Source organism: Carettochelys insculpta, chromosome 2, assembly GCF_033958435.1.
Source record: "Carettochelys insculpta isolate YL-2023 chromosome 2, ASM3395843v1, whole genome shotgun sequence".
Classification (NCBI taxonomy): Eukaryota; Metazoa; Chordata; order Testudines; family Carettochelyidae; genus Carettochelys; species Carettochelys insculpta.
Genome location: NC_134138.1, coordinates 277,243,192 through 277,268,152, shown reverse-complemented (window position 1 = coordinate 277,268,152; position 24,961 = coordinate 277,243,192). Strand labels below are relative to the sequence as shown.

Here is a 24,961-nt window from a genome sequence, read left to right as displayed (position 1 = left end):
GTAACATATGGTTCAATGGAGAATGGGGCAAAAGCAAGGGTTATCTGTGGGTCAAGGGCATTGGTCATTATTTTGATATCCCCTCCGGCTCAACCGTGCCGAGCCCTAGACAACGTAGAGTTTTTTTAGAGTGCCCTGGAACCAAAAGAGATGACCTGCTTTAAGACTTACGCATGGTAGGAGGCAGCAGGGACCCACTTTAACCTGAAGGAAGTGCGATTGGACAGTAATCACAGTCTAGACCAGGGGTTGGCAACCAAAGGAGCAAGAGACATTTTTTTCTAATTCAGTAAAAAAACTCCATAATTCAAGAGCCTCAGTGCACGTGAGTACAAGATGGTCCTTAATAAATAGTGTCCAACTGTACTTTTTGTAACCTCAATTTTAAGAACACTACATATATTATTAAAAGGGGAGTTATCCAGTGTTTTGAGGTCACATACCGTTGTCTTTTTGAGATATGAGTTGTTCATTGTTGGGCTTTTAGATGTTCTCTGAAATATCAAAAATAATCAGGAGGGTTTTTTTGTTTTTAAACTTTGCAGTTATAGCATCGGGAGCCACAAAGAAGTCCTTAGAGAGCTGCATGTGGCTGCAGAACTGCAGGTTGTAGACCCCTCATCTAGACATGGAATTTTGGCCTCAGTACATTATTCCAAGGCAATCCTGTGGGTCATCTGAAATTTGATGGAACCATTTATCTGCTGGAAAGAGCAGCTCCATCAATATCTAATCACCATGCAAACTTGTGTCAATTTTCATTTTGGAAGTACAGAGAAGGAGATGGTTGGAACTCTATGGTCCATATGAGAATTTTCAGATAAAGTGTATCAGAATTTTGGCTTTAAAAAAAGTGTTTGGGAAACTTTAGTTTCCCAATAGAAATAAAGTAAAAAAATCAGAACATAGCATTCTGATTGAGCCAAAATTATGTTTTGGTGGTTTATTTTTCTGGCATGGAGAATTTCAAAAAGGGTGGGGGGGCTTGTTCCAAATTGGAATGAATCATCAATAACTGTGGGGTCAGCACCCGTTGGTGTCTGATGCCTCTCTCACTATTTCCTTCCATCTTTAAATTTGAATGAATCCCAGTTCTAAAATCCTTTGGGAAACAATATCCAATCTTCTACACAGCTCTAAGATTGTCACAAACTTTGCCCCATCTCAAATTCAAGTTGCATGTGCTTCAGACCGAGGAAGGCTGAAAACCCAGCATGAATGTGAATGTTTGTTGAGCTCCCTTCCTGAACATTACCTGTCCTTGTCATCCCAGACTCCATACCCATTCTTCTTGTCGTTATCCCACTGTCCTGTGTACTTAAATGGATGCTCTCCTGCAGGGTTTTCCAGGATGCCAAATCCTTGACGCAGATTATCACTGAAGTAGCCTTTGTAAACCATCTCATTGCCATACCTGGAGAGAGATTGGATAGCGCCATCTTTACGACAGTCCAACAGGATCTACCTATTTCTCTTGGTGTTACTGTGCCACCAGGAACCTGAAGTCCTCTGGCACTAAGGACAGGCAACATTGCTGCAAGCTTCACCAACAGCATGCTTCAACCCAGTCCTACAAGATACCATTTACAGGGACAAGGCTAGATGGTCTTGGACAACCAGAATCCCCAATCTAAGCTTTGAACTTGGACCCTCCTCTAAGCCAAAGACTAGTTCAGTCCTTGACTTCTTTGGAGACCACCACCAAGGGTGCCAATGTTTGTTACACCACTAGGAACTGGTATTGAACTCACCTTTGCTCACACAGGATCTCAGCCAAGGCAGATGACAGCTACTGGGTCACTCCTGCCCTCAGCTGGATTGGTGCTACCATAAAACCTTGGTAAACTTCTTAATGTTTTGTTTTTACCCAGGCTTCAGGGAATAGGCCAGCCTCTGGTCCTAATTCCACTAGGTTTCCCTCTACCTCTAGAAAGGCAGCAGTTCTGAGAGTCATGGGGCTTTTGAGAAGCTTAAATGAGGTTATGCTCCAAACATGAGAGGCATGAAGCAAGTGTTATATCGGAGTTCCCCTTCTATGGCCTATTTGTTATATAAAACCATTAATTTTTGAACATAGCTAGAGAACTATTGTATATGCCTCAGTCTGGTCCACAATTCAGGTATTTTCTGCAGAACATTAGGTACCTAAACAGCCAGCATTAAAAGAAGAGTCCTATGATTCTGAGCTTTTGCACCCAGTGGCACACTCCCTTATATTGATCGACTCCCCGTTCCCCAGAAGGGGACAAGCACTTGAAGCTTCAGATGCTGGCAAACCCAGAATGCTTTTGGCCAGCTGAGCCACTTGCTATGTGGGGAAGCTTCTTGCTGACTCCCGGAAACATCTTGCACTCTGAAGCAGGGGTTGGTTGCCCCATTCATCCTCCACAACTGGAAGGGTTCAAAGTCATTACAGGACACACAGCTAAGTCACATGGAGTGGGAGTCTGGATTCAGTGGTATTTATGGGTCTGTATGAAATTAACTGTACCAGGATAGGAATAGCTTATTTTCTGTGGCGGGGGAGCGATAGCTCAGTGGTTTGAGCATTGGCCTGCTAAACCTGGGGCTGTGAGTGCAATCCTTGAGGCCATTTAGGGATTTGGGCAAATAGATGTCAGGGATGGTGCTTGGTCCTGCCAAGAGGGCAGGGGACTGGATTAGATGACCTCCCAAGGTCCCTTCCAGTTCTAGGAGATGTGTATCTCCAATTATACCTATTACAGAAGCACCAAGGGGTCCACAGCAAGGATTAGGGCTCCGCTGTTCTAGGAATTGTACACGCAAGAGAAGATGGCCCAGTCCTACTTAGTTAACTTGGGCTGGAAGCTGATTGAGTGGGTTTGTAAGTAACCCCTTGAGAAAGGTCCTGTTTTGGAGCCCTGTGTTAGCTGAACAAGAGGGTGTTGCAGTGCAGAATAGGAGCATTTCTATCGCATGGCTGTGGTCAGTCTGGGTTCTACCCAGCTCCTCTATAGTTTAGACACAACCAACCATGTAGTTCAATATGTTAGGGCCACCATTTTCCTAATGCTACTCTGTGAGAAATAATTATTGTTACCCTCTATTCCAGCCAGACTTGTCAGGATTCCTGGACCATAGCTGGCCTGGAAAGCAGAACCAAGAGCACACTGCACGGACAATGGCCCTGTTCGCTTAGCTCTTTAACGGAACAACGATGGCCCTTCCCTCCTAAGGTGCAGGCATCTCTAACTCCTCCAGACCCCAAAAGGGACAGAAGAAAGCTAGGTGCATCGTTATCCTCAATATTTCAGTGATGCCCACACAGCCCAGGTTAGGAACAAGGCACAGGACAGACAGAGGACGAGACACCAAGATTGTTAAAGGAGGTATCTGGGTGAAACCCCAAAATGCTGGTTCTGCCATGGTGCACAGAGGCTGCAGTTTCCCTGGGCACTATCACCTATATTACAGCTCACAGGCTGGGAAACCCAGACTAGGGCCCTGTGATCCTCCTAAACCCTGGAGATTTTAGGCCTGTGAATCAGGCAGCCACCCCAGCCTGCCTCTCTGGCCCCATGCTGCTGCAGAACAAGGCCACACGGAGCTGGGCAGCAGGAACAGTAGATTCCCCATTCTGCTGCGTTTGGCTCTTCTGTGACCAAGAAGGGAGCCGCCACTCACCAAGCAGCTGGGAATTTGCATCCCCCTCCTCCCGCAAATGCAGTGCTCGGAGCATTACTTACTCACAGATTCCATAGCCTCGCATTTTCCCTTCACACCAGTGGCATTTGTAGCAGTCGTACTTGTCTTCGGAGGCCAGCGGGATCAGGCAGATTCCAAACCTAGAGGACAGACAAGAGTGCAGGGTGGAGTACGGGGCACAGATGGGGCAGAACAAACCCATGAGGAGAATTTTAACCAGGGGGCCCCGTTCATCATTCCTAAACAATCAGCACACACGGAGTCAGAGCCGTCCCTCTTGGTGTCAGCAGATGAGCTGGGTCCAGAGTGAGGATTGAACAAGAAGCAATGGACTTCAACTGCAGCAAGGGAGGTTTAGGTTGGACATTAGGAAAAAGTTCCTCACTGTCAGGGTGGTCAAACACTGGACTAAATTGCCTTGGGAGGTTGTGGACTCTCCATCTCTGGAGATATTTAATAACAGGTTAGACAGATGTCTATCAGGGATGGTCTAGACAGTACTTGGTCCTGCCATGAGGACAGGGGGCCAGACTTGATGACCTCCCAAGGTCCCTTCCAGCCCTAGTATCATGCTTCTCTCCTGGCTCCACTTTGTGTGTGTGAGAGGTTGGGGGATGAGCCTGCTGCCCCCAGCAGGAATGAAGCGACAGTCTGTGGTATTACCCCACTCCAGAATCAGCTCCGTGCATTTACAGCAAAAGAGTCCATTTGATCCGCCCTCCTCCCCCAGCCCCAGCAGAGGTAATGGTACGAGAATGTGCTTTTGCTGGTCAGATCGAGGATGAAATTGTGCAGTGACCCCCTACCCAGGGAAGTCAACAGCCTCACCAGGCCTCTGGGCAGAGAAGAGGGGACTCTGTGCTCTTCAAAGTCCTCTCTTGTTCTAACGCTTGGGAATTCAATCCAAGGCCACCTGCGCCAAAGGAGCGTGCCCATTAGCTACTCATGAGAACGGCCACACTGGGTCAGAGCAAAGGTCTGTCTAGCCCAATGTCCTGTCCTCCAACAGAGGCCAATGCCTGAGGGAATGAAGAGAACAGGAAGTCAAAGTGATCTCTCGCCTGTCATCCAATTACTCACTGTAGTTGGCTCTCATTCTCTTGCACACCAGCTAGCTAATGCCCCTGTAAGAGTACAACTGCGCCTTCATTGCACCTGGAGAGCCCTGAGCAGCAGAAAGAACGTGGCAGAGTTCAGGAACTCAAAAACACTGGTGGGAAGGGCTGCTGCCCTACCTTCTGCCTGGACTAGCAACTCCTCTCAAATCCTGCTGTTCAGCCATCACTAGCTAGACCTAGAGACTAAGACACCTGCACAGAGGGTTGGATGCAAGGCATGAAAATTGTTCCCTTGGCCCTGTGGATTGTGGTGACAGCTCCATGTTTCCCTCCATAGAGGCTGGGCAAGAAAAACCACCTGCTTTCGGGTTCCAGTACCGCTGCTCCTTCCACAGCCAGCTCCCCTCTACGTGGGTTGATAAGCAAGGGGCGCCCGTTCCACATGGCTTACCCGTGTTCCAGGCCCTCTTTGAAATCTCCAGCGTGGTTCCGGCCATCAGGCCACTTCAGCGTCCCCCTGAAAGTCAGAGCAAGAGTCACAATGGGAAGCGGCATGGGAACAGCTGCAAATTTTCCCAACTATGCTTGAGAATGAAGCACATATGATAGCCCAACTTCTAGGCACACCCCACCCCACAGTACAAATGCATGGAGGAATTGTCCTACCCATACCGAGCGTGGGGCCACACAGCACAATTACTTTGAAATAACTATCCCAGCATCTATGCAACTCAGCTGCTATTTTGAAATACTTTCAAACTAGCACTTGGCTTATTTTGAAATTGGTAAGCCTCATTCCAAGAGGAATAGCGCCTATTTTGAAATAGGTACGGTTATAACAGGGATTAGCGCTTATTTCAGACTAAGCCCTAATGCGTCCGACGGCTCTATGTCAAAACAGGCTTTATACATGTATGTTGAAGGAACTAAGTGCTATCTCAAAACTCATTTTTGTGTTTAGCAGTGTTATTTTGAAACAAACTCTTCAGGAATAGCTTCTTTCGAAATAAGGCTGGGGTGCAGACCTAATCTCAGGCCATTGCCACACTAACCCCCTCCTTTTGGAAGGGGTATGGTAATGAGGGATTTCAGCAGATGCTAATGAGGCACTGGCATGAATATGCAGTGCTTCATTAGCATAATGGCAGCTGTGCACGATTCAAAAGTTCCTCTTTCGGAGCACACACACTGCCCGTGTAGATAGGGTCCTTTCCGAAAGGACCCCAGCTACACAGGTGGCGTGCGTTTAGAAAGCAGCACTTTCAAATTGCATGCAGCTGCCATTATGCTAATGAGGTGCTGCATATTCATGGAAGCGCCTCATTAGCATCTTCCAAAATCCCTTATTACCATGCCCCTTCTGAAAGGAGCAGGCTAGTGTGGCACCAGCCCCAGAGAATTAACACTGAGGCATTATAACAGCCACTGGTTCTTTCTGCTTTGGCTGTTCTTATTTGATTCCAAGCAGAGATACACAGATAAGGAAGGGGGTCAAATAAAATTAAGGGGTTGTCTCTTTGGGACGTTGCAAATCTGACCCCCAGCAGTTATGACAAAACTGGTCTTCTGTTATTGTAACCCTTGGTTTCCAAGATATTGTTAGCATGGGGCAGAAGCGAAAGGTTTGGCCAACATATTTATAAAATGGACACTTGTCTGGGAAAAACATTACGATTGGATCAAAAAAAAAAAAAAAACAAAACACACACAACGCTGCAAAATATTTTAAAAAGCTTTTGCAAAATCATTTGCATCAAAATTTGGGCACGTCAAAAGCATTTCAACCTGTTCTAAGTACCGGCCATGGAACCAGATTTATTTCACAGTTCCCATGTGGGCACCTTCCCCTTACAAGGAGTTCCTAAGACTTTGGTGCCTGGCCAAGGCCCCCTAACCCCAATAGGCCCATAATGCGTACACAAAGCCCTTTGAGATTTGTCCACCATATAAATTAACAGCCCACAGTAGATTACTGAGCACTGGGCTGGGACTCAGGAGATCTGGGTTCTGCTACTGGCCTGTGACATGACCTTGGCCAAGTCACTCCATGGTTTATGCCTCAGTTTCTCAAACTGTAAAATGGGAGTAAAAATACAGCCCCTGGTGAAATGTTTTGCAGGCTGAACAGCTCCTAGGATCCCAGGAGCCCATCATACTAGGTTCTGTACAAAGCACAGAACAAAGAGTCCCCAACCCAAGGAGCTGACAACAGATAGAGACAGACAGGGTTTCAGCCCTCTGGGAGGTGGGAGGATCCTACAGACCAGGCTCCATGCAGAGCACAAATGCCTACACTGCAGTTACACAGCAAGCTGGCATGGGCCAGCAGCACATGCCCTCAGCGTCTGTGCCGAAGCGATTCGTTGGTAACACTGAGATAACACTTCTCTTCTGGTGAGACTGAAGGTGCTCTGTCTGACCACGTACAAGCACCAGAAGGGGTCCTGCTCTCAGCTCGGTGCTACTGACACAAGTATCCTGTTAGGTGCAATTGAAGGGGAAACCATCTGCTCTTCCAAAGGTGCCTCATGAACCCAGGCAGAAATTCTCCCTCAGGGATGATTCAGTAATATCCAGGTGTCAGTTTTAACATAGAATCACCCAGCACCTCACTTCATCCACCCTCCTCTGTCACCAACAGTAGTATAGCCTCCATTTTCCAGTTCAACCTTCACTGCATGTGCCAGACAAGGGCTCCTTCTGGCCTGAGAAGCTGTGAATTGCTAGAAGGGCCATGCCTACTACAGGTGGACACAAAATCAGGCCAGTATCTGGAGCTCTTAACAAAATAAGTGCCTTGGAAGAGGAGAAGACATTATCAGCCATTAGCAATTCTCCTCACCGGCCACACCAGGGTGGGCCAGCTCTGGCCAGCACTTAGATTATTTTCTCTATTTGTCAGCAAACCACTCACCTTGACAAGTTCCGCTGAACATTCAAGGCTGTAGCAGCCATCTGTGACTTTATAACAGTGACCTTTTTGATGGGGGAGACTAGGGGAGCAACTTACAAGAGGAAAAACAGGTTGAAACAGCTTTTGCAATCAGGCAGAGCAGGAGCAGCTGCAGAAGAGGCTGCCTTAAATCAATTAAGTGGGCAGCTGCTCCCACTTGAGGCTGCCTTTTAAGAGGGCATGGGGGGAGGGAGGGGGGAAAGAGAGCGAGAGTGGGTGGTTGTGGTTCAGATAAGCAAGGAGGGTATTAGAGAGTGGTGCAGACATTTGATATTAACACCAGAGACAGCAAAGATGATAAGCAGCTCCTGCAGGCTCAGCCAAAGGCTGAGAGGACTAGGTACAGAGCCTGATCAAACTGGGGCTTTTTACCTGTTGCCTTTTGGGCCTTGGAACTAAGGCTCATACCCCAGCAAAGGCAACCAGGTCCAATACTGCAGGACTGTGGCCTGAGCAGAGGACCAGGGACAGAAAATACATGGACTGGGTCTCATCATGTTATACGAGGTTTAAGCACAGCCCCACATAGAGTTTTCCACCAGCCTTGGCCACATCTTTGTTCAACGCACAGCCCTTTATAGCCCAAGCCAGGATCGCTGCTCGTGCCTAGCCAAGAGGGCCAGAAAAAGCCACTCAGCAGGACTGACTGGCACAGCCAGACTGTTATATTGTTTGGAGTTGCCAAGTTTAGGAAGTAATCACTTGAACACAGAGAGCTGCTTTCCTGCTTCTTCCGTCTCACACTAGAATCAACCACTAGTGACGGATGGCAGAACAAGGAGTAAAGGTCTCATGTTACAGTGGGAGAGGTGTAGGCTGGATATTAGGAAAAGCTATTTCACCAGGAGGGTGGTGAAGCACTGGAATGCGTTACCTAGAGAGGTGGTGGAATCTCCATCCCTAGAGGTTTTTAAGTCCCGGCTTGACAAAGTCCTGGCTGGGATGATTTAGTTGGGGTTGATCCTGCTTTAGGCAGGGGGCTGGACTTGATGACCTCCTGAGGTCCCTTCCAGGCCTAGGTTTCTATGATTCTATGAAAACCAACTGGGCTAAGCCCTTAATGCTCTATCTCAGTGACTATGACAACAATCAGATCTATCGCTACAACAACCCAATACACAACACAGATGGAGGGCAGCGGATGTGTCGCTGGCCTGGTCCCAACCAGTCACACTTCAGAAGAGTGATAGGGAGCTTCAAAGTTTACACCCAAAATGGGAAGTGCAAACGGAGGTCCTTACTTGCCATGTGGTTTCCCCCAGAGCCATTCACCTTCGTACACTGCATTCTTGAAGCTGCCCTCCGCTCGGAACGTATGCTTGAAGAAGCGATGGGCGGGGGGCTCACTTCCCTCCCCAGCCTTGCCCCACAGAGGGAAATCTCTCTTCCCATGCAGTGCCTGGCGCACGGCTTGGTCCAGCTTCCACTGCCAGACTGCCTGAGGGCACAAAGGGACCAGAGGATTGAGGCTGGAGGTGGTAAGGGGAAACGGAAAGAACATCTGGCTCATGACCAGCTACATTTCAGGGAAACAGGTGAGCGGCCACCGCCAGGACCTAAATCACTCCTATCTCCCTGGCACGAGATAACCACGTCGGATCACTGCTCCAACAGGAGAAAACCCCTGACAGCTACTCAGTCAGGAGCTCACTTTACAAGTTGAAGGCCTTTCAGCAGAAGGTTCAAGGACCCCACTGGACCAGCCCAATCTGGATTCAGGCAGACCCATGGCCACCTACTACTTCTAATCAGGACATGAGCCAGGAGTGGGTGTCCCAAGGCAGCTTAGGTAGCACCGAAGTGTTTGATACCAAAACGCAAACATGGTTTGGGGCATTTAAAGCTCCAGTTTTGTCTCCTCCTTCCAACAGGCCAGGCAGCCCTGGGGTCCTGCGGAATGAATGAACAGAGCATGTTTCTCGCTTTCACTCACCCTTATCTGAGGCTTTTTGGCAGAGAGGAGGAACTCTTCTTCAGGTGTGACGATACGGAGCGTATGCCTGCTGGCCCAAAGGCAACATTAGGAAGGTGGGGTGAAGGGAGGGTTCTCTCTACAGCAGGGGTGGGCAACCTGAGTCCTGCAGGCTGCATACAGCTCACAGGGGCTCCTCCTACAGCCTGTGGACCTCCTGGTTGTCCCCCTCTTCCCACCGACACCCATCACACACTGGGGCATGACAGCCCCACTCTTCCTAGTACTCCCCCTCCCTCCCAGCACTTTTGGAGCATGTGAATCACTTGAACCACCGTCCACCCCTGATGCACCCCCTCCTTCACAGAGCTGGAAGAGCTGTGAATCAGTGTTTGCGCTAGCCCAGCTCTAGGAGGGAAAGGAGCAGAGATGGACCACAAAGGAGGTCATTTGTGGGGCCCTGAAAGTGTTGGGAGGGTAAGGGGGGATCAGGTTAAGTGCAGGGCTCTGGTGCGCCTGTGCGCACAAGGTGGTGGGTGGAGGAGGTACGGGGCCACGGGGGTAACCCCTGTGGGCTGCTGAGGTGCAGGAGGGCCATTCGTGCAGCCCGCTCACAATTCATGGTTGCCCTTTGCTGCTCTAAGGGCAGCTGGCAGCAAGACCATTGGTTTATGTGCCTAAAAAACCCTCATGCTTCAGGGCATCTGCTGGCCACGTGCAGAGGTCAGAAAGGGATTTCCCCCTCCCCCTCACCCATGTGTACTCTGGGAGGTTCAGCTCCTTCATCCAAAGCACCAGATACAGCCACAGCTGGACATGGGACCTGGGATGGGATGGGCCAGGGCTCTAATATGGAACCAAGTGTTTTCTCTACACTGCTTAACCGGCTGGTTCTTGCTCTCAGGGAGTAAGTGATCACTATATATGGGGCTGGGAAGCAATGGTCCCCCAGGTCAGATCGGCAGTGACTTGGAGGTTGCTTTGTATCTCTCTGCAGCAAGCGATGGCAGCGTGTCACTGGCTGGGATGATCCCTGTGTCTCTCACTCAGTTCTACTAATGTAGGGGCCTCAGGTAGTGGTGCACCTCGGTGTCTCCTATTCTCTGCCTGTGGCATCTGAGGGTCCAGACTCCTGTGGGCTGTGACGCTTTGGTCTCCATCCGGTTGTTGGGTTTGGTGGGAGGATGATGGGTGGCATTGGCGGCAGACAGGAGGTCACACAATAATCTGATACGTTCTTCTAGCCTTCAGCTCTGTGAGCTTATTCAAGAATCAGACACGGCAACCAAGTAATTGTCACTTGGATTCATGGACCAGGAGGGACCATTTTGACCATCTAGTGAAGGGTGGGCAATAATTTTTGGTGGGGGCCACTCCAAGAAGTAGGAAAGTGGTCCAGGGCTGCACACTTCCATAATATGAACGTTGGCTACAGAAGGGAGCTTGGGGCAGAGGTCTGGGGTGCAGGGTCCAGGAGGGGGTTGTGACCTGGGGCAGAGGTTTGGGGTGAAATTTGGTCATCAACTATTCTTAAAATATCCATACAACCAGAGCTACACATGGAAATTGTCTGCAAGCAGATCATGCATATCCCATAGCCAATGCCAACTCAAGCTCACTAAGGCTGGGGAGACTGGTCCCAGAGTGAATGATGGGAAGTATGCAGTGATGAACCTGTTTTCAGAGTAAAAGTATTTGACTTACTTCTCTGGGGCTGATTTTTCAGTGCAGGATCCATCTACCCACACGAGCTTCAGGTCAAAACTCTGGAAGTTGTTCCCCTAAAGAAGCAGAGCAAAAGATGCGCAGCTTGAGAAGAGATGATATTACAGACCCAGATATTAGCACTGAGCTAACAGATGTTTAAACAGGGAATGGGTTTTTGACAATAGAGCTGGATGAAATTGTCTGGCTGATCCCCCCCACCCACTGACCCCACAAGAAAAAGCAAGGCAAATTTGGTAACCCTAAAACACTGAGAATATTTGTTTTGACACAAGATTTTGAAAGTCTGCATGCTTTGTTTCAGCAGTTCCTAAGCCAACTGTTTTGATTTCCCAGTTTTAAATGTAACAAGAGGTTGCTGTGTTAGTCTATACTCCAACCAAACAAAGCAGCAGAAATATAGCTAACAAATGATTTATTCGGTGATGAGCTTTCGTGGGACAGACCCACTTCACGGATCTGATGAAGTGGCTCTGTCCCATGAAAGCTCATAACCGAATAAATCATTCTGTTAGTCTTTAAAGTGCTACATTTCTGCTGCTTTGTTCAGTTTTAAATAGACCGTTGTAACACTTGCTTCACATTTTAAAAATTCAAAACCCTTTAAATCCATAAAAATTCAAACAGTATGCTTCACTCTGACCAACTTTTTTTCCCATGCTAGGATTGCCAGGAACCCCGCACCTCCACCCACAAAACGTTGTTCACACAGCTGTGGTAGCATTTGTCCCATCTCAATATGATTCCAAGCTGCCCCTACATTTCTACCCGCACTGATGTGCGGAGAAGGAAGCCCAGGAAACGCAGAGAGAGGAAATGAATTTAAAAATTACAGTAGTTCTGGCTCAAAGTTTGTTCCACTACTTAAAATTTTCCAGAGACTTTGCTTTGCTTTGGAACATCTCTTTCCCATTCAGAGGCTGTTCAGTCCTAGATCCTGCAATCATACAACCCTAGGCATATGCAGTGGCAGAATGACACTTTAGACCAGGGTCAGCAACCTTTCCGAAGCAGGGCTGTAATGTGACCTTCCGGCCTCTATGCACAGTCCAAGTATGGTTAGAGCCTTTTTTTAAAGTCGCTAACAGTCCTACTCATAACAACTTCATTAGTAAATAAATGAAGGTGCAGAGCTTTATCCTTTCGGTGGTGGCTGGTAGCATTAGCTGGTCTCTAGTTATTCCACAGGCAGCCTGGCTTTGAGCAAGCTCCCAGCTGCCTGGAGGAGCAGGGGCAGGGCTGAGCTCCTGCCTTGCGTGCCAACGAAAAATCAGTTCATGTGCAGTTCTTGGCACCTGTGCTGGGGATGCTGACCCCTGCTTTAGACGAATCTCTTCAGTTCAGGGGCCTCTCTGATGCAGAACAGAAAGCCAAGTACATATCTAACCACGGACGTTAAGTAGCATGGGCTTGTTATGATGGCACAAGTGTGTTAAGGGAAAAAAATATATGCTAGCGCTCTCCTTTTCCCACCCTCCCCAGCTTTCTTCTCTTGATCTACGCTGGGAGTCAAAATATATCTGGAGCTGGAGCATTTCAAACTGCAGCCACAGTACCTGAACTGACATGGTGTTACTTTCAGCAGCTTTGGGCCTTGCGTGAGGACTGCGGTGGCTATTTATCCTTCTCCCAGGACCCACTCACCTGGATCAGCACTAGGATGTCATCAAAGAGCAGAACCCTGTCAGTTCGGCCCACATTGGCCAAGACTGGGAGGTTTTTGCTGTCTTCCAGCAGCCTGCGCTCAGGAACGCAGAGTGAGTCCTGCCGGGATAACCGAGGAAGTATGTAAGAGACAAAGAGCTCGAGGACTTCCAAAGAGAAGCATCAACAGGTTTAAGTACAGGGAATATCACTCTAATCATTGACCCTCAGTGGCTGCTTCTACGCTCGCCCCCTCCTGTCGGACATGGCATGGTAATGAGGCAATTCAAAGCAGGCTAATGAGGTGCTAATGTGCGTATTCAGCACTTCATTAGCATAATGGTGATTACGCGAATTTCGCAGTGCAGACTTCAACGTGCAGATTGACTGAGTAGACGGGGGCAGCTTGGAAATAAGCGCCCCACTCTGACATTCCCTTACGCCTATCTAGTTTTATGGGAGTAGGCGAATGTCACAGTGGGGCGCTTATTTCGAAGCTCCCCCCACCCCCCGTCGACACTGTCAATCTGCAAGCCTATGTCTGCACTTTGTAATTCCAGTGGCTGCCATTATGTTAATGAGGAGCTGAATAGGCACGTTAGCACCTCATCAGCCTGCTTCGAATGGCCTCATTACCATGCCACCTCCATGGAGAACCAGCCAGAAAGATTAGCTGACTGCCAGTGTTAGACAGGTACTGGGAGCAGAGCAGCAAAAGCAGCCAAACACGGGAGTTTCCCCAAACTAAAGCTTCATCCATGCAAGGTTTCCAGAGATGGAGAACCCTTGGAAAACCTCCAATGCCACACAATGGAAGCAGGAGACCTAGACAAGTCTTCACTGGGAGTTTACATTGGTCTTTATCCCCAAGAACATTTGGATTCCATACCCCTGAATGGGGCCTGGTTCTAGAAGGTCTGAACCAGTCTCGCAGCCGGAGAGAAGACAACCATGTAGGAGGAACACAAACTTGGCCTCTCCAGGAAGAGGGACGGGTAGAAGGAAGCAGGTACCACAGGAAGCTTCCCAAACTCCTGCCTAGTTTTGGAACAGACCTGAAGACGTTGCAGTGGAGGTGTTTGGATCAATGTTCTCTCCCTTCTGGTGAGGGCAAGTACGTGTTGGAAGTGCCTTTGAAGATGGCTAAGAAGGCTAATGGCATATTGGGGTGCATTAGGAGGAACATTGTGAGAAGATCGAGAGAAGTGGTTATTCCCCTCTATTCGGCAGTGGTGAGGCCACATCTGGAATATTGCATCCAGTTTTGGCCCACCAATATAAAAAGTATGTGGATGTGCTGGAGCAGATTCAGTAGAGGGCAACAAAAATGATTAAGGGGCCAGAGCACATGACCTAGGAGGAAAGGCTGAGGGATTTAGGCTTATTTAGTTTACAGGAGATTGAGGGGTGATTTAATAGCAGCCTTCAGCTTCCTGAAGGGGAGCTGTAAAGAGGATGGAGAGAAACTGTTCTCAGTGGTGACATATGGCAGAACAAGGAGCAACGGTCTGAAGTTGCAATGGGGGGGCATCTAGGTTGGATATTCGGAAAAACTACTTCACTAGGAGGGTGGTGAAGCTCTTGAACGTGTCACCTAGAGAGGTGGTGGATTCTCCACGCCAGGAAGTTTTCAAGTTCCGACCTGACAAGGTCCTGGCTGGGATGATTTAGTGGGGGTTGATGCTGCTTGAAGCAGGGGGCTGGACTAGATGACCTCCTGAGGTCCCTTCCAGCCCTGTGATTCTATGAGTTACAGCCAGAGCCTACTGCTGCTCCCAGGTACAGTAGCATGGGGCCAAGGAGCCTTTGAGAAACCCTCTTGTAAGCCCCAGAGTGGAGTGAGCAGACAGTTGACCACCCCCAGCTAGAGGATTAGGGAGGCCATGTGTATTGTATAGACCTCAAGATGCCAGCAGGAGCTTGGCCACCCTTTATTTGCACCGTTTACGGAGTAAAGATGCCAAAGCAATAGCAGGCAGCAGGCCCTGCTCAGAGGTCAGTGTGCTGTCCACACCTGGGCAGAACACAGACCTCCTAGCAAGGGAGGGCAGAGGGGAAGTGTACAGGTTGAAAAGGGGGCATTTTGAGATTGGACTGGATAAATTGTGTGGGGGTCAGAGGCAGGAGCGGGGGATGTTACACAGCTGGAGGGAGACTAAGAGATTTGGCTAATCAATTAAGACAACCTGACCCCTCAGTATTTGGGTGGTTTCCTGTCTTTGGGGAAGGGGATGTTGTCTTAGTAAGTGAATCAGTTATGGAACTAAACCTGTGAATGTAAGACCTGTGACTGAGGGCTGAGCTCTCCAGAACGGCAGAGGAGCGCTGGAATGGCCACCCCTTTGGTGAAGGGGGTGCAATAAAGGATTCACTTCATGCAGTTGTGAGTTCTGGAACTTCATTCCAGTTCTCAGTGCCTTAGATGCTCCAGAAAGCCTTAACTACACCATCAATATGAGCACAAAGGATCCCAGACTAGAGGGCTGTTTTTGACTCACTGTGAGTTTGTGTCCCAAAGACTTCCACAGGGCTTTGGTCAGGCAGGCTTCATCCAGGACTTGGCTGATGAAAGACTGTAGCTTGGCGTATTGCTTGGCAGCATTGGTGACGAGTTGTCTCTCAGGGCTCTGTCCACAAGGCACCTTTAGGAACGGTTCAGCTAGAGCTGTACCAGATCTCTCCTTCTCTTCCAACGCCATCCCCCTCCCGCCCACCCCCTGTAGGATCTCCAAAGCAGCTCTGAGTTCATTCGGCTGACCCTTCACACTAGCTTGTGAAGTGCTGATTTAGGAGATGCTTCTGGAGGAGTTCTCTGGCCTGTGGTATGAGGAGGTCAGACTAGATGATTGCAGACATCCCATCTGAGTTTGGAACTAGTACTCTAGTATATAATGGCGGTTCTCAGCCAAGGGTATGTGGACCTCTTCAATAGGGTACATTAACTCAGTGTTTCTCAAACTTTTTTATGAATAAAAAAATTGGACTTATTTTATGTTCATCTCATTTTTGATTTATCAGTTTCACAATCATAGGCAAAATGGCAAGTTTATTGCCTCAAGGCAATTTCTTCCAACCAACCAGTTACGATTCAGTTGTTTAATGTGCTGTAATGGCAGAAAAAAATTTAGTGTGTCCAAAAATTGTAGGAACTGCAGTAACATCACTTTTTTTATTAATTTTATTTTTAAGGGGTACTTTATAAAAAAGGTTGAGGAACACTGGTATGTAACTCCACAGAATTCCTCACCATACACATTTTGAAAGTATTATGACCTCCCCCTCCCTGCCACCATCTGCATCTGAGTTTGGCATCATCGGCAATATTGAAAAAAAGTCTTTAATGGATTTTTTATTGTTTGGTCAAGGGGATGTGATATGCTTGTGTTTGCAGACACTTGGTTGCTTTTTTAAGAGAGAGTCCTTAAAAGGAGTTTTAAAAACCAAACTCTATATTTAGGCTGAGTGAGGTTACGAAAGTCAAGAAAGCTTGTTGGTTGAGGAGAAATAGAAATAAATCAATGGCGTAGGTGTAGAGGAGAAAAGGAAGGGAAAGCACCAAGGAAGAGGAGTTTGTTGTATAAAGAACAGTTTTGTTGAGCTTAAAAGGGAACACAAGGCTAAATAAATAAAAGAGGAGGTTGTGAAAGTAAAGAAAGTTTGTGGGTGAAGGAGAGAATTTAATTTAGCTTTATTCATTTTTCAAACCTCTCTCTCCTTCACTCACAAGTTTTCTTTGCTTTTATTGCCTCCTCTTTTATTTAATTGTCCATTTCATTAGTTGTTCTTTAGGCCCAGCAAAACTATTCTTTTTTACAACAAACTCCCCTCTCTTGGTGCTTTCCCTTCCTTTTATTCTCTAAACTCGCCCCATCTACTTATTTCACTGTCTTTCCCCTTAATCAACAAGCTTTCTTTGTTTTCACAGCCTCCCTCTTTATTCAGCCTAAGCAAAACTTTGGGGTTTTAAAGCTCCTTTCCTTTAAAAAAACAGCCGACTGTGGCCGAACACAGACACCCCACACTCCCCTGTCCAAACACTGGAAAATCCATTAAAAACTTTTTCAGAATGGCTGAGGGTGCCAAACTCAGACACAGCTGGGAATGGGGATGTGGGGATCACTTTCAAAATGTGTATGGTGATGAGTACTATTGAGTTATACACTACTTACCTGTGTACTGGGAGGCAGTATGTCAAGTAGTTAACGCACATTACAGCATAAAGCCTCTAGGATCCAGTCCCATGTCTGTCTTCTCTGCTTATTAGGTGAACTTAATCCAGTCCCTGCATCCCTGTATACCTGTCTGTATTATAACAATACTGTAAGGGCCTCGCATTCATGAACTTAATGTTTGCCAATCCAATTATTCATGAGTGGCTCTGGGATGGAGAGCACCCACGCCCCTTCCCAGGGCCCCAGGCAGGAGCGTCGGTAGCTGATGCTTCCTGGAGGTCCAGGGCCAGGAGCGCCAGTGGATGCGGCCGCTTCCCCGGGGCTCCGAGCCCCCCGCCCCGTTCACAAAAGTCAACATTTGCAAGGGTTCTGAACACGAAACCCTTGTGAACGTTGCGATCCTACTGTATATAAAGACATATATATCTCACAAAGCTGGAAGGGACCTTGAGAGATTAGTGAGTCCGGTTCCCTGCCCTCTCAGCACGACCAAGCACCCTCCCTGACAGATTTTTTTAAAATCTATTTGGCCCAGATCCCTAAATGAGATCTTTCAGGATTGGACTTATATGCCTACCTTTACAAGGCCAATGCTTTACCCGGCAAGCTACACCTCTCCTCTGCACTGCACTGATCTACACCAAGTTAGCAATCAGGCTGGGCAAGGGGTGGCTTTTCCTATGCATTGGCAATTGCAAAATAAAATAAAGTTCAAGATCAGGTAAAACCAAAACTGAAACTGAAATTTTTGGTGCCTCAGAAACCAACGTGATAATGTTCAGTCAGGTCAAAACAAATGGGACATTTTCAAAATGTTTTGATTTTTTTTTCTGGTTCAGCTGAAAATGATTTGGGAAACAACTTTTGCAGGCTGATCACAAGGGCATTTTTTTGATGAACAGACTATTAGCATGTCATAGAATCAGAGAACCACTGAATACTAGGACTGGAAGGGACCTCGAGAGGCCATCAAGTCCAGCCCCCTGCCCCAATGGCAGGACCAAGTACTGTCTAAACCATCCCTGATAGACATCTATCTAATGTCGCGCTGGGAGAAACTTTTGGCAGTGCCTTATGATTTTATAGTAAGAGTTTTAGGACATGTAGGTTAAGGAATCTGCACAAAACCAGCCCCCTGCCACCCTATCTGCCTGTTCCGTACATTTTCCATAGCGCATATGGTGGTTACAGCGCTCACAATATTCCAGAGCTCTGAGTATGGAAAAGCGAGGGCCCGTATGCATACTCTAGTACCTTGCCAATGGCCTCGCCGAGCCTGGTGAGGATGAGGTTATACTGCTGCACATGATCCTGGAGAGGTTTATGAAGCACCGTATACAGGGCCACTGGTACAGATGTTTCAGAGGTGAAGTCTGCCAGGAACTGCTTCAGGGTTGTCTTGTGCGTCTTCCAGAATTCACTGCAAGGTTTCCGATCAACAAGACACCACTTCGTTCCCGGTCATGCGTCTCCCACACTCAGTCTGTGACCTGCTTTTCTTAATGTGGCAGCTGTTCTCCACCACCCACCAGCTCAGCTGGACATACAGTCATACCCCGGCCTGCCAAGAGGGGGAAGTAGGAGGGCACAAAGCAGGCAGTTTTCCTGGGGGTTGTCCCAGTCATTCAAAAGGACCTTACTGGAGAGGTTTGCAACACAGCCGTACCTACAACAAGCTAAACCAGAAGCAAATGCACTAATGTTTCCAAACCACCACAGACTGTGCCGGCTTAGACAGGGATCACAGACACAACACCGGGCTGGGAATGTTGAGTAAATGCGTAACCGCTGAAAATTTTCGCGGTTACTCAGTTACTCGCAGGTGGAGGGAGGTGGCTCCACAGAGCAGGTTCACCTCCCCGCCACCCCACTGGAGCTGGGATGCAGCATTTAAACCACATCCCAGCTACAACAGGCTCCCGCCCCGCCCCTTTCCACAGCAGGGAGTGGGGATGGGCTCCCCACCAGCTTGTTCGGGCAGGGAAGCAGCATTTCAGCTGCCTCCCAGTGCGGATGGGTCCCTGTCGGGTTGGCATTTCCCCTCCTGGTGGCTCTGCAAAGCCTGTCCAAATACGGGAGAGGGAGATATGGGGGGAGGGGCAGCTCCTCCAAGCTGCACCAAGCCCCGGGGAAGCAGCAGCCTCTAGTCCCCGCCCTGGGAGCCTTGGAGATGCGGGGGCTGCAGGCGTTCCCTGCCCAGAGCCCCAGGGAAGCAGTGACCGCGGGCGCTCCTGCTCCCATCCCCAGCTCCTGAGGGCCTAAATACAGGACGTTCGTCCCTTTTAAAAATAAGTAGGGACACATTTTTGGTGTCCCAAATATGGGACCGTCCCGCTCAATACGGAAGGGATGGTCAGCCTAGCAAAGAGACACCATGGGAGTGGGGGTGGGATTGACAAGCCCCACACAAACTGGGACTCAGGCAGCCTTGCCGTTTGAGCCCCAGCTGGCACAGGGTCATCAATTTCAAACTCCCCCCCCCCCCATCCCATCAGTGACTCTGAAAGAGGGGAAATTGACAAAATTTCACGGCACACTTGGACAGTTTTCATGGCACACCGGTGTGCCACGGCACAGCAGTTGTAAACCACTGTCCTAGAGTGATGAGGCTCTGTCTAGTCCAGGGGTGGGGAGATACGGCTTGCAGGGTGGATGCAGCCCACCAAGCCACCTAATCTGGCCCCCATGGCTGCGGAGAGGGGAGAGCTTCTGCTGCAAAATCTCCCAGAGGCAGTGCAGAACCATGTCACAGCTCCCATTGCCTGGTTTCTAGCTGCTGGCTGGCAGGGAAGCCAGCCTGAGGGTGCTGCTGGCCAGATTCTGCTCAAGTAAGTCCCTCCCAGCCACTGCCTGCTTCTGGCACCGTACTCCAAGGCCCTCCCAGACCCTGTACCACCTCCTACATCCCTCCCCCGGCCAGAATCCTCTCCTGCACACCTACCCGCTCCCAGACCCTGCACCTCCTCCCCGCTGCCCCAGGTCACAATGCCCTTCCAGATCCTCCCTCCATAGAAAAGTGCAGCCCTGGACCTCTGACCAAACTCTGAGAGGGGCCCTCTATCAAAAATTATAGCCCACCCCAGCCCAGCCTATCACTCTAGTGCTTCCAGCTCCCACGGGCCAGGTGACTCCCGGAGCTGCTTGAAGACTCTCTCCCTTAACTTTCCCTTGTGCAAACGGGGTTGTTTCCTCAGGCTGTACAGGACAATGGAGGGCCAGAAGACACTCACCTTTTATTCTTGGGCACCTGGTCAAAGCTCTGGACAACAACGCAGTTAGCAAAGGTGATAAAGTACCTGGAGGAAAAGAGAAGGAGAGACCAAGTTTCGGTTTAGTAGCAGGTTTAATAGGTTCTGAGAGAATCTTGGGGCTCCTTTGAAAGCTTATTGTGTCTGTTGCTTCTTTTGAAGGGTGTCAGTGGTGGAGACTAAGCCTCCGGACTATTCCCTGCATGCGGTGTGTGTGTGTCCCCTACACGAAGCTCTCCGATGCCTTGTCTGACTTCCCTTGGGGAGTATAAAGGGACAACATCCTCCCAGTGATTAAAGTGGGTCTCAAGGGACTTTCTTGATTCTCAGGCAACGACAGCCCTGGAGGGATGGTCTGCAAGGACCGAAACCAAGATCTGTGTTCTAAACCTCTGGACTTCTACTTTGGTATGAACATGTCTGTCTCCAACCATTGTGGACACACACACGTGTGTCAAAGTCAGCTCACTTGGCGTAGTAAGCACAGAACCTGGCAGGATGGGGACCAGGATGTGTAGGAGGTTCACTCTGCTAACCCGAGCCCCTGCACCCAGGTGGAGCCAGGTCTACACAGGGAACAAGGTGTGATCCTCATCATTGTGAATTCTGAGGAACAGCAGAGCAACAATTCCTGGATTTTGACAAGGAGTTTATTCCACACCAGACCCCAATCCTGAAAACACTTCTGCACAGGACACGTCTCCTTGACTACTGGAGTTTAGCAGATTCTAATGCTTGTAACATGGCTTTTTTTCCACTTGGTGTCCCAGTGAGGTCTGTGGCTCCCCCTTCTACCTTGGAATCTACACATAAATCCACCCACCCCAACCACAAACACAAACTGTTTGCACATGATTTAGATCGCCACTATCCTCCCCTTTAAGCCCCACTTATTGGGGTACACTGGAAGGCAGGTATTAATCTTAAACTTCTTGGGAGAAAAATCACCGGCACAGCTAGAGAAAGAATAACTACTCCATAGAGCAAGATTTCATCCTGATCCTCTAATCTATAGTTTTGTTCTGGTAATCTGTACAGAATCCTAGAATCCTACGCTTGGAAGCGATCTTAGGAGGTCATCAAGTCCAACCACCTGCCCAAAGCGGGACAAACCCCAACTAAATCATCCCAGCCAGGGCTTGTCAAGCTGGGTTTAAAAACCTTTAGGGATGGAGATTCCACCACCTCTCTAGGTAACGCATTCCAGTGCTTCACCACCCGCCTGGGGAAACAGTTTTTCTTCATATGCAATCTAGACCTTCCCTACTGCAACTTGAGACCATTGCTCCTCATCACTACTGAAAACAGCCTCTCTCCATCCCCTTTAGAGCACCCCTTCAGGAAATCGAAGGCTGCTATCAAATCCCCCTCTCACTCTTCTGCAAACTAAATAAGCCCATATCCCTCAGTCTCTCCTCATAGGTCACGTGCTCCAGCCCCCGCATCATTATGGTTGCCCTCTGATGGACCCTCTCCAATGCATCCACATCCTCTCTATACTGGGGGACCCAGAACTGGACGCAGTGCTCCGATGTGGCCTCACCAGTGCCAAATAAACCACATGACAGACTCTTTCTACTTACTGGATGTAGACGCTGAGAAATAAGTCTGCCCCCCCCAGGATGTAAAGGTCTTGGAGGCAGAGGGACTCGGAGACACTGAAGGTCTGTTTCAGCGTCCGGTGGTTTTCTTCAGTCAGGTTCCAGAGGGCGTGGAAGTGGTCGTTCAATAGCAGCAATAGTTTCAAGTTATCCTTTCCTTTCTGCTCACCAGGCTCTTTGAAAGAGACCAAGAAGAGACGATACTACTGAGCCACAGAGCATAGGAATGGAAGGAACCTCCAGAAGTCTGCTAGCTCTGCCCTGCACTCTCATGAGACTACAAGTAATCTCATGAGAGATGCACCATGAGGGCATGACTTTGGTATTGTATTTCCTCAGTGGCCCCCTGTACAGTGCCTCCAAGATAGGCTACAGAGAGAAGGGCTCATGGCTAGCTCATGTACACACACACACACCCCATCACATCCTCAGCTGCCTGCCTCTATTCTCCCACTGGTAACAACCTGAATCAGCTCCAGTAAGAGCAAGGGAACAACGCTCGGTCTTGGAGAAGAGGTGATACACACCTTTGGTAGCAGGTAGAGGATATGGTAGGGGCCCCCTTGCACTGGGTTAAGTACAGGTTGAACCTCTCTCATCCAGCACCCTTGGGACCTGAGTGGTGCTGAACTAGAGAATTTGCTGGCCCACAGGAGGTCAATATTGCCTAGCACTTCCATGGCTTCCTGACATTTAGGGATAAATTACAGCAAAATAACAGCACAGAATGCTGAGAGCCAGTATTGGTGGCTGCAAACAAACTTGATGGGACCACAGGAAACTTGGCCACACCCATGGTAAGTGGTTGTCTGGCTAGTTAAAATTATGCTGGATTTTCAATGTTGCTTGACGAAAGAGTTCTGGATTAGGGAGGTTCAACCTGGACAGCGTGAACAGCAAGGTATGGCTAAGGCAAGCAGAGCGTAGACACCAGAATACGTACTCTCAACAGCTGCCTGCTCATGCAAGCCTGTAGTGTTCTCTGTAAGCTGAGCACTTGGGCAGCCCCCCAGGCGAGATTCAGGTGCCACCCAGATGATTCACAGAGTGCCCACATCAGGCAGTGTGTTTCTATGGGCGGTGCACATCCGCACATGCCTCGGTGCACATAACAAAATTTATTTCGCCCCCGGATGGCAAAACTTAGAGGGAGCCCTGCAAGCCTCTGCAGGGAATGGCACCTTTCTTGTTGCCTGCCCTCACCAGAGCCTGTGGCAGACACATGATATGTAGCTACCCAGCATGGACGCACTTTGCAGTTCACTGTGGCACACAGCTGCTTATCGCTCTGCACCATTGTGGGTAGAGTATCATGCACAACGAGCCCTAGGGCAGGGATTAAGCTGAACTGGTTTGAGATCCCTCTTCCCTAGGTGAAAACACCTTCCAATGCCCCTTCCCCAGTCAGTTCTGGGCACTCAGACACCTGTTGTCACTGAAACCCGAGAGCAGCCTCTGTTCCATGCTGGGAAGCAGAAACTGACAAGCAGGTGGCCACAGTCTCCTCTGTGGACTTACCCGCCTGGAGCAGAGGCTTGAGAATGACAGTGTCGATACGCGCGAGACACGCCAAGAAGGTTTCTTCTTTCCGTAGCAGCAGCTCCGTCGCTTCAGTGGCACACATGGCCTGGGTGCAAGCAAAATTAAGCTGTTCACTGGAGAGAACCCTATAATGAGTATCACCGCAGGGCCTGCAGGGCCACAAATTGCATCCTCCTTGTGCACGCCCAGGGAGAGACCAAAAGAACTAGACAAGGGCAGCGGGAGGGGACCTGAAGGCACAGAGTGGTGAGGTGACTTGCCCAAGGTCATACAGCAAGGCCTGTGGCAGAGCTTGGAACACAGCAGTTTCCTTCCTCCAAACACTAATTCTTAGACTGCTGTTCTAGTCAATGGACAAGGCTGCCTCTTTCCAGGACCTCAACCAGCAGCAGAGCTTTCACAAAAAGCCTTGAGCTGTTGTAACACTAAATTGAGCCTGCAAGTGCCAGTTGAGTGTTCCTCCAGGAAGTCCATTTATGCCTAATGAAAACGCGGCAAACAAATGGTCGATGCAAACTTCCCCCACCGATAGCCTTGTGCCAATGAGCCTCAACTCACCTCCGCCGGCAGCAAAATGCCTGGTTTGCTGCCACCACACCACCCACCACATCCCCTGCTCTGACCACATCCACCCCTATTCAAGGGAGCAGTCTGATTGCCTCGGCTGCCTTTGGATAGTCCAGCCACATCTAACCCCCCTGCTGTACAGAGGAAAAGTGCAGTACATGACGGAAGTGCTTGTGTAATAAAGCTTGCGCTCCCATGAACAGGCCAGCCAGTGAATTCCTATTGCTTCCTCTTTAGAAAGAGGGACAAAAGTATAAAATCAAGTGGTCCTAGCTAACATTGTGAAGAACCACAACGGAAGGAACCCAAGCAGTGAAGAAAGGCAAACGGATGGTGAATGTGGTTTGGAGGTACCACACATATAAACATGGCCCTGGAACTAAGATTGCAAACAACACATTTCTTGAGGTGCTCTGTGATAGCTGTAAGAACAACGAGAAGTCCTGTGGCACCTTATAGACTAACAGATATTTTGGAACATAAGTTTCCATGGGCAGAGACATGCTTTGTCAGATGCATGAGCAGGGTGGTGATTTCAGAGGGGTATTTAAAGAGTGGGGTCCCAGTAAAAGGGAGGGCCAGAGCTGACAAGGTCTATTCAGTCAAGGTGGAAATGGCCCATTATCAGTAGTATGTATCAAAAGAGGAAAAAGCAACTCAGATCAGATGGGGGGAATGGCCCATTGTCAGAGTATAATGTAGAGATGTTAACACCCAGGGCCGAGAAGCTGCTTTCGTAAGGGGCCAGCCACTCCCAGTCTCTGTTTAACCGTTGGTTGATGTAGTCAAATTTGCAAATAAATTGCAGCTCAGAGATTTCTCTCTCACTCACTTTCCTAAACAAAAGGGTTATGAAACCCAGTAACTATGGAG

At 49.0% G+C, this 24,961-nt stretch overlaps 2 protein-coding genes across 10 annotated transcripts in view; one reads left to right on the top strand and one right to left on the bottom strand.

The window, feature by feature from the left end:
• The window catches only part of JMJD4 (jumonji domain containing 4), a 59,573-nt gene extending 38,997 nt beyond the window's left edge, over window positions 1–20,576 (top strand). The window contains exon 8 of one of the 3 annotated variants that reach the window (XM_074985275.1): window positions 20,541–20,576. In XM_074985275.1, the coding sequence (XP_074841376.1) occupies window positions 20,541–20,561 (21 nt within the window). In that variant the 3' untranslated portion in view covers window positions 20,562–20,576. Of the gene's footprint in view, window positions 1–545; window positions 835–1,340; window positions 1,398–20,540 lie in introns of those variants that run through there. The other 2 variants (XM_074985273.1, XM_074985276.1) reach the window with 2 other exon arrangements.
• Window positions 1–24,961, bottom strand: part of ALS2CL (ALS2 C-terminal like) — an 81,169-nt gene that overhangs the window by 22,465 nt on the left and 33,743 nt on the right. For 4 of the 7 annotated variants that reach the window (XR_012644110.1, XM_074985263.1, XM_074985266.1 and 1 more), the window contains 12 exons: window positions 23,498–23,606; window positions 21,962–22,154; window positions 20,361–20,426; window positions 18,385–18,550; window positions 15,457–15,600; window positions 12,959–13,078; window positions 11,294–11,370; window positions 9,611–9,680; window positions 8,919–9,115; window positions 5,176–5,241; window positions 3,708–3,806; window positions 1,256–1,414 (listed from right to left, as the gene is read on the bottom strand). Coding sequence is in view for 6 of the 7 variants with exons in the window: in XM_074985263.1 (XP_074841364.1) it covers window positions 1,256–1,414; window positions 3,708–3,806; window positions 5,176–5,241; window positions 8,919–9,115; window positions 9,611–9,680; window positions 11,294–11,370; window positions 12,959–13,078; window positions 15,457–15,600; window positions 18,385–18,550; window positions 20,361–20,426; window positions 21,962–22,154; window positions 23,498–23,606 (1,466 nt within the window). In the remaining variant the exon portion in view is untranslated. The remainder of the gene's footprint in view (window positions 1–1,255; window positions 1,415–3,707; window positions 3,807–5,175; window positions 5,242–8,918; window positions 9,116–9,610; window positions 9,681–11,293; window positions 11,371–12,958; window positions 13,079–15,456; window positions 15,601–18,384; window positions 18,551–20,360; window positions 20,427–21,961; window positions 22,155–23,497; window positions 23,607–24,961) is intronic. The other 3 variants (XM_074985264.1, XM_074985265.1, XM_074985268.1) reach the window with 3 other exon arrangements.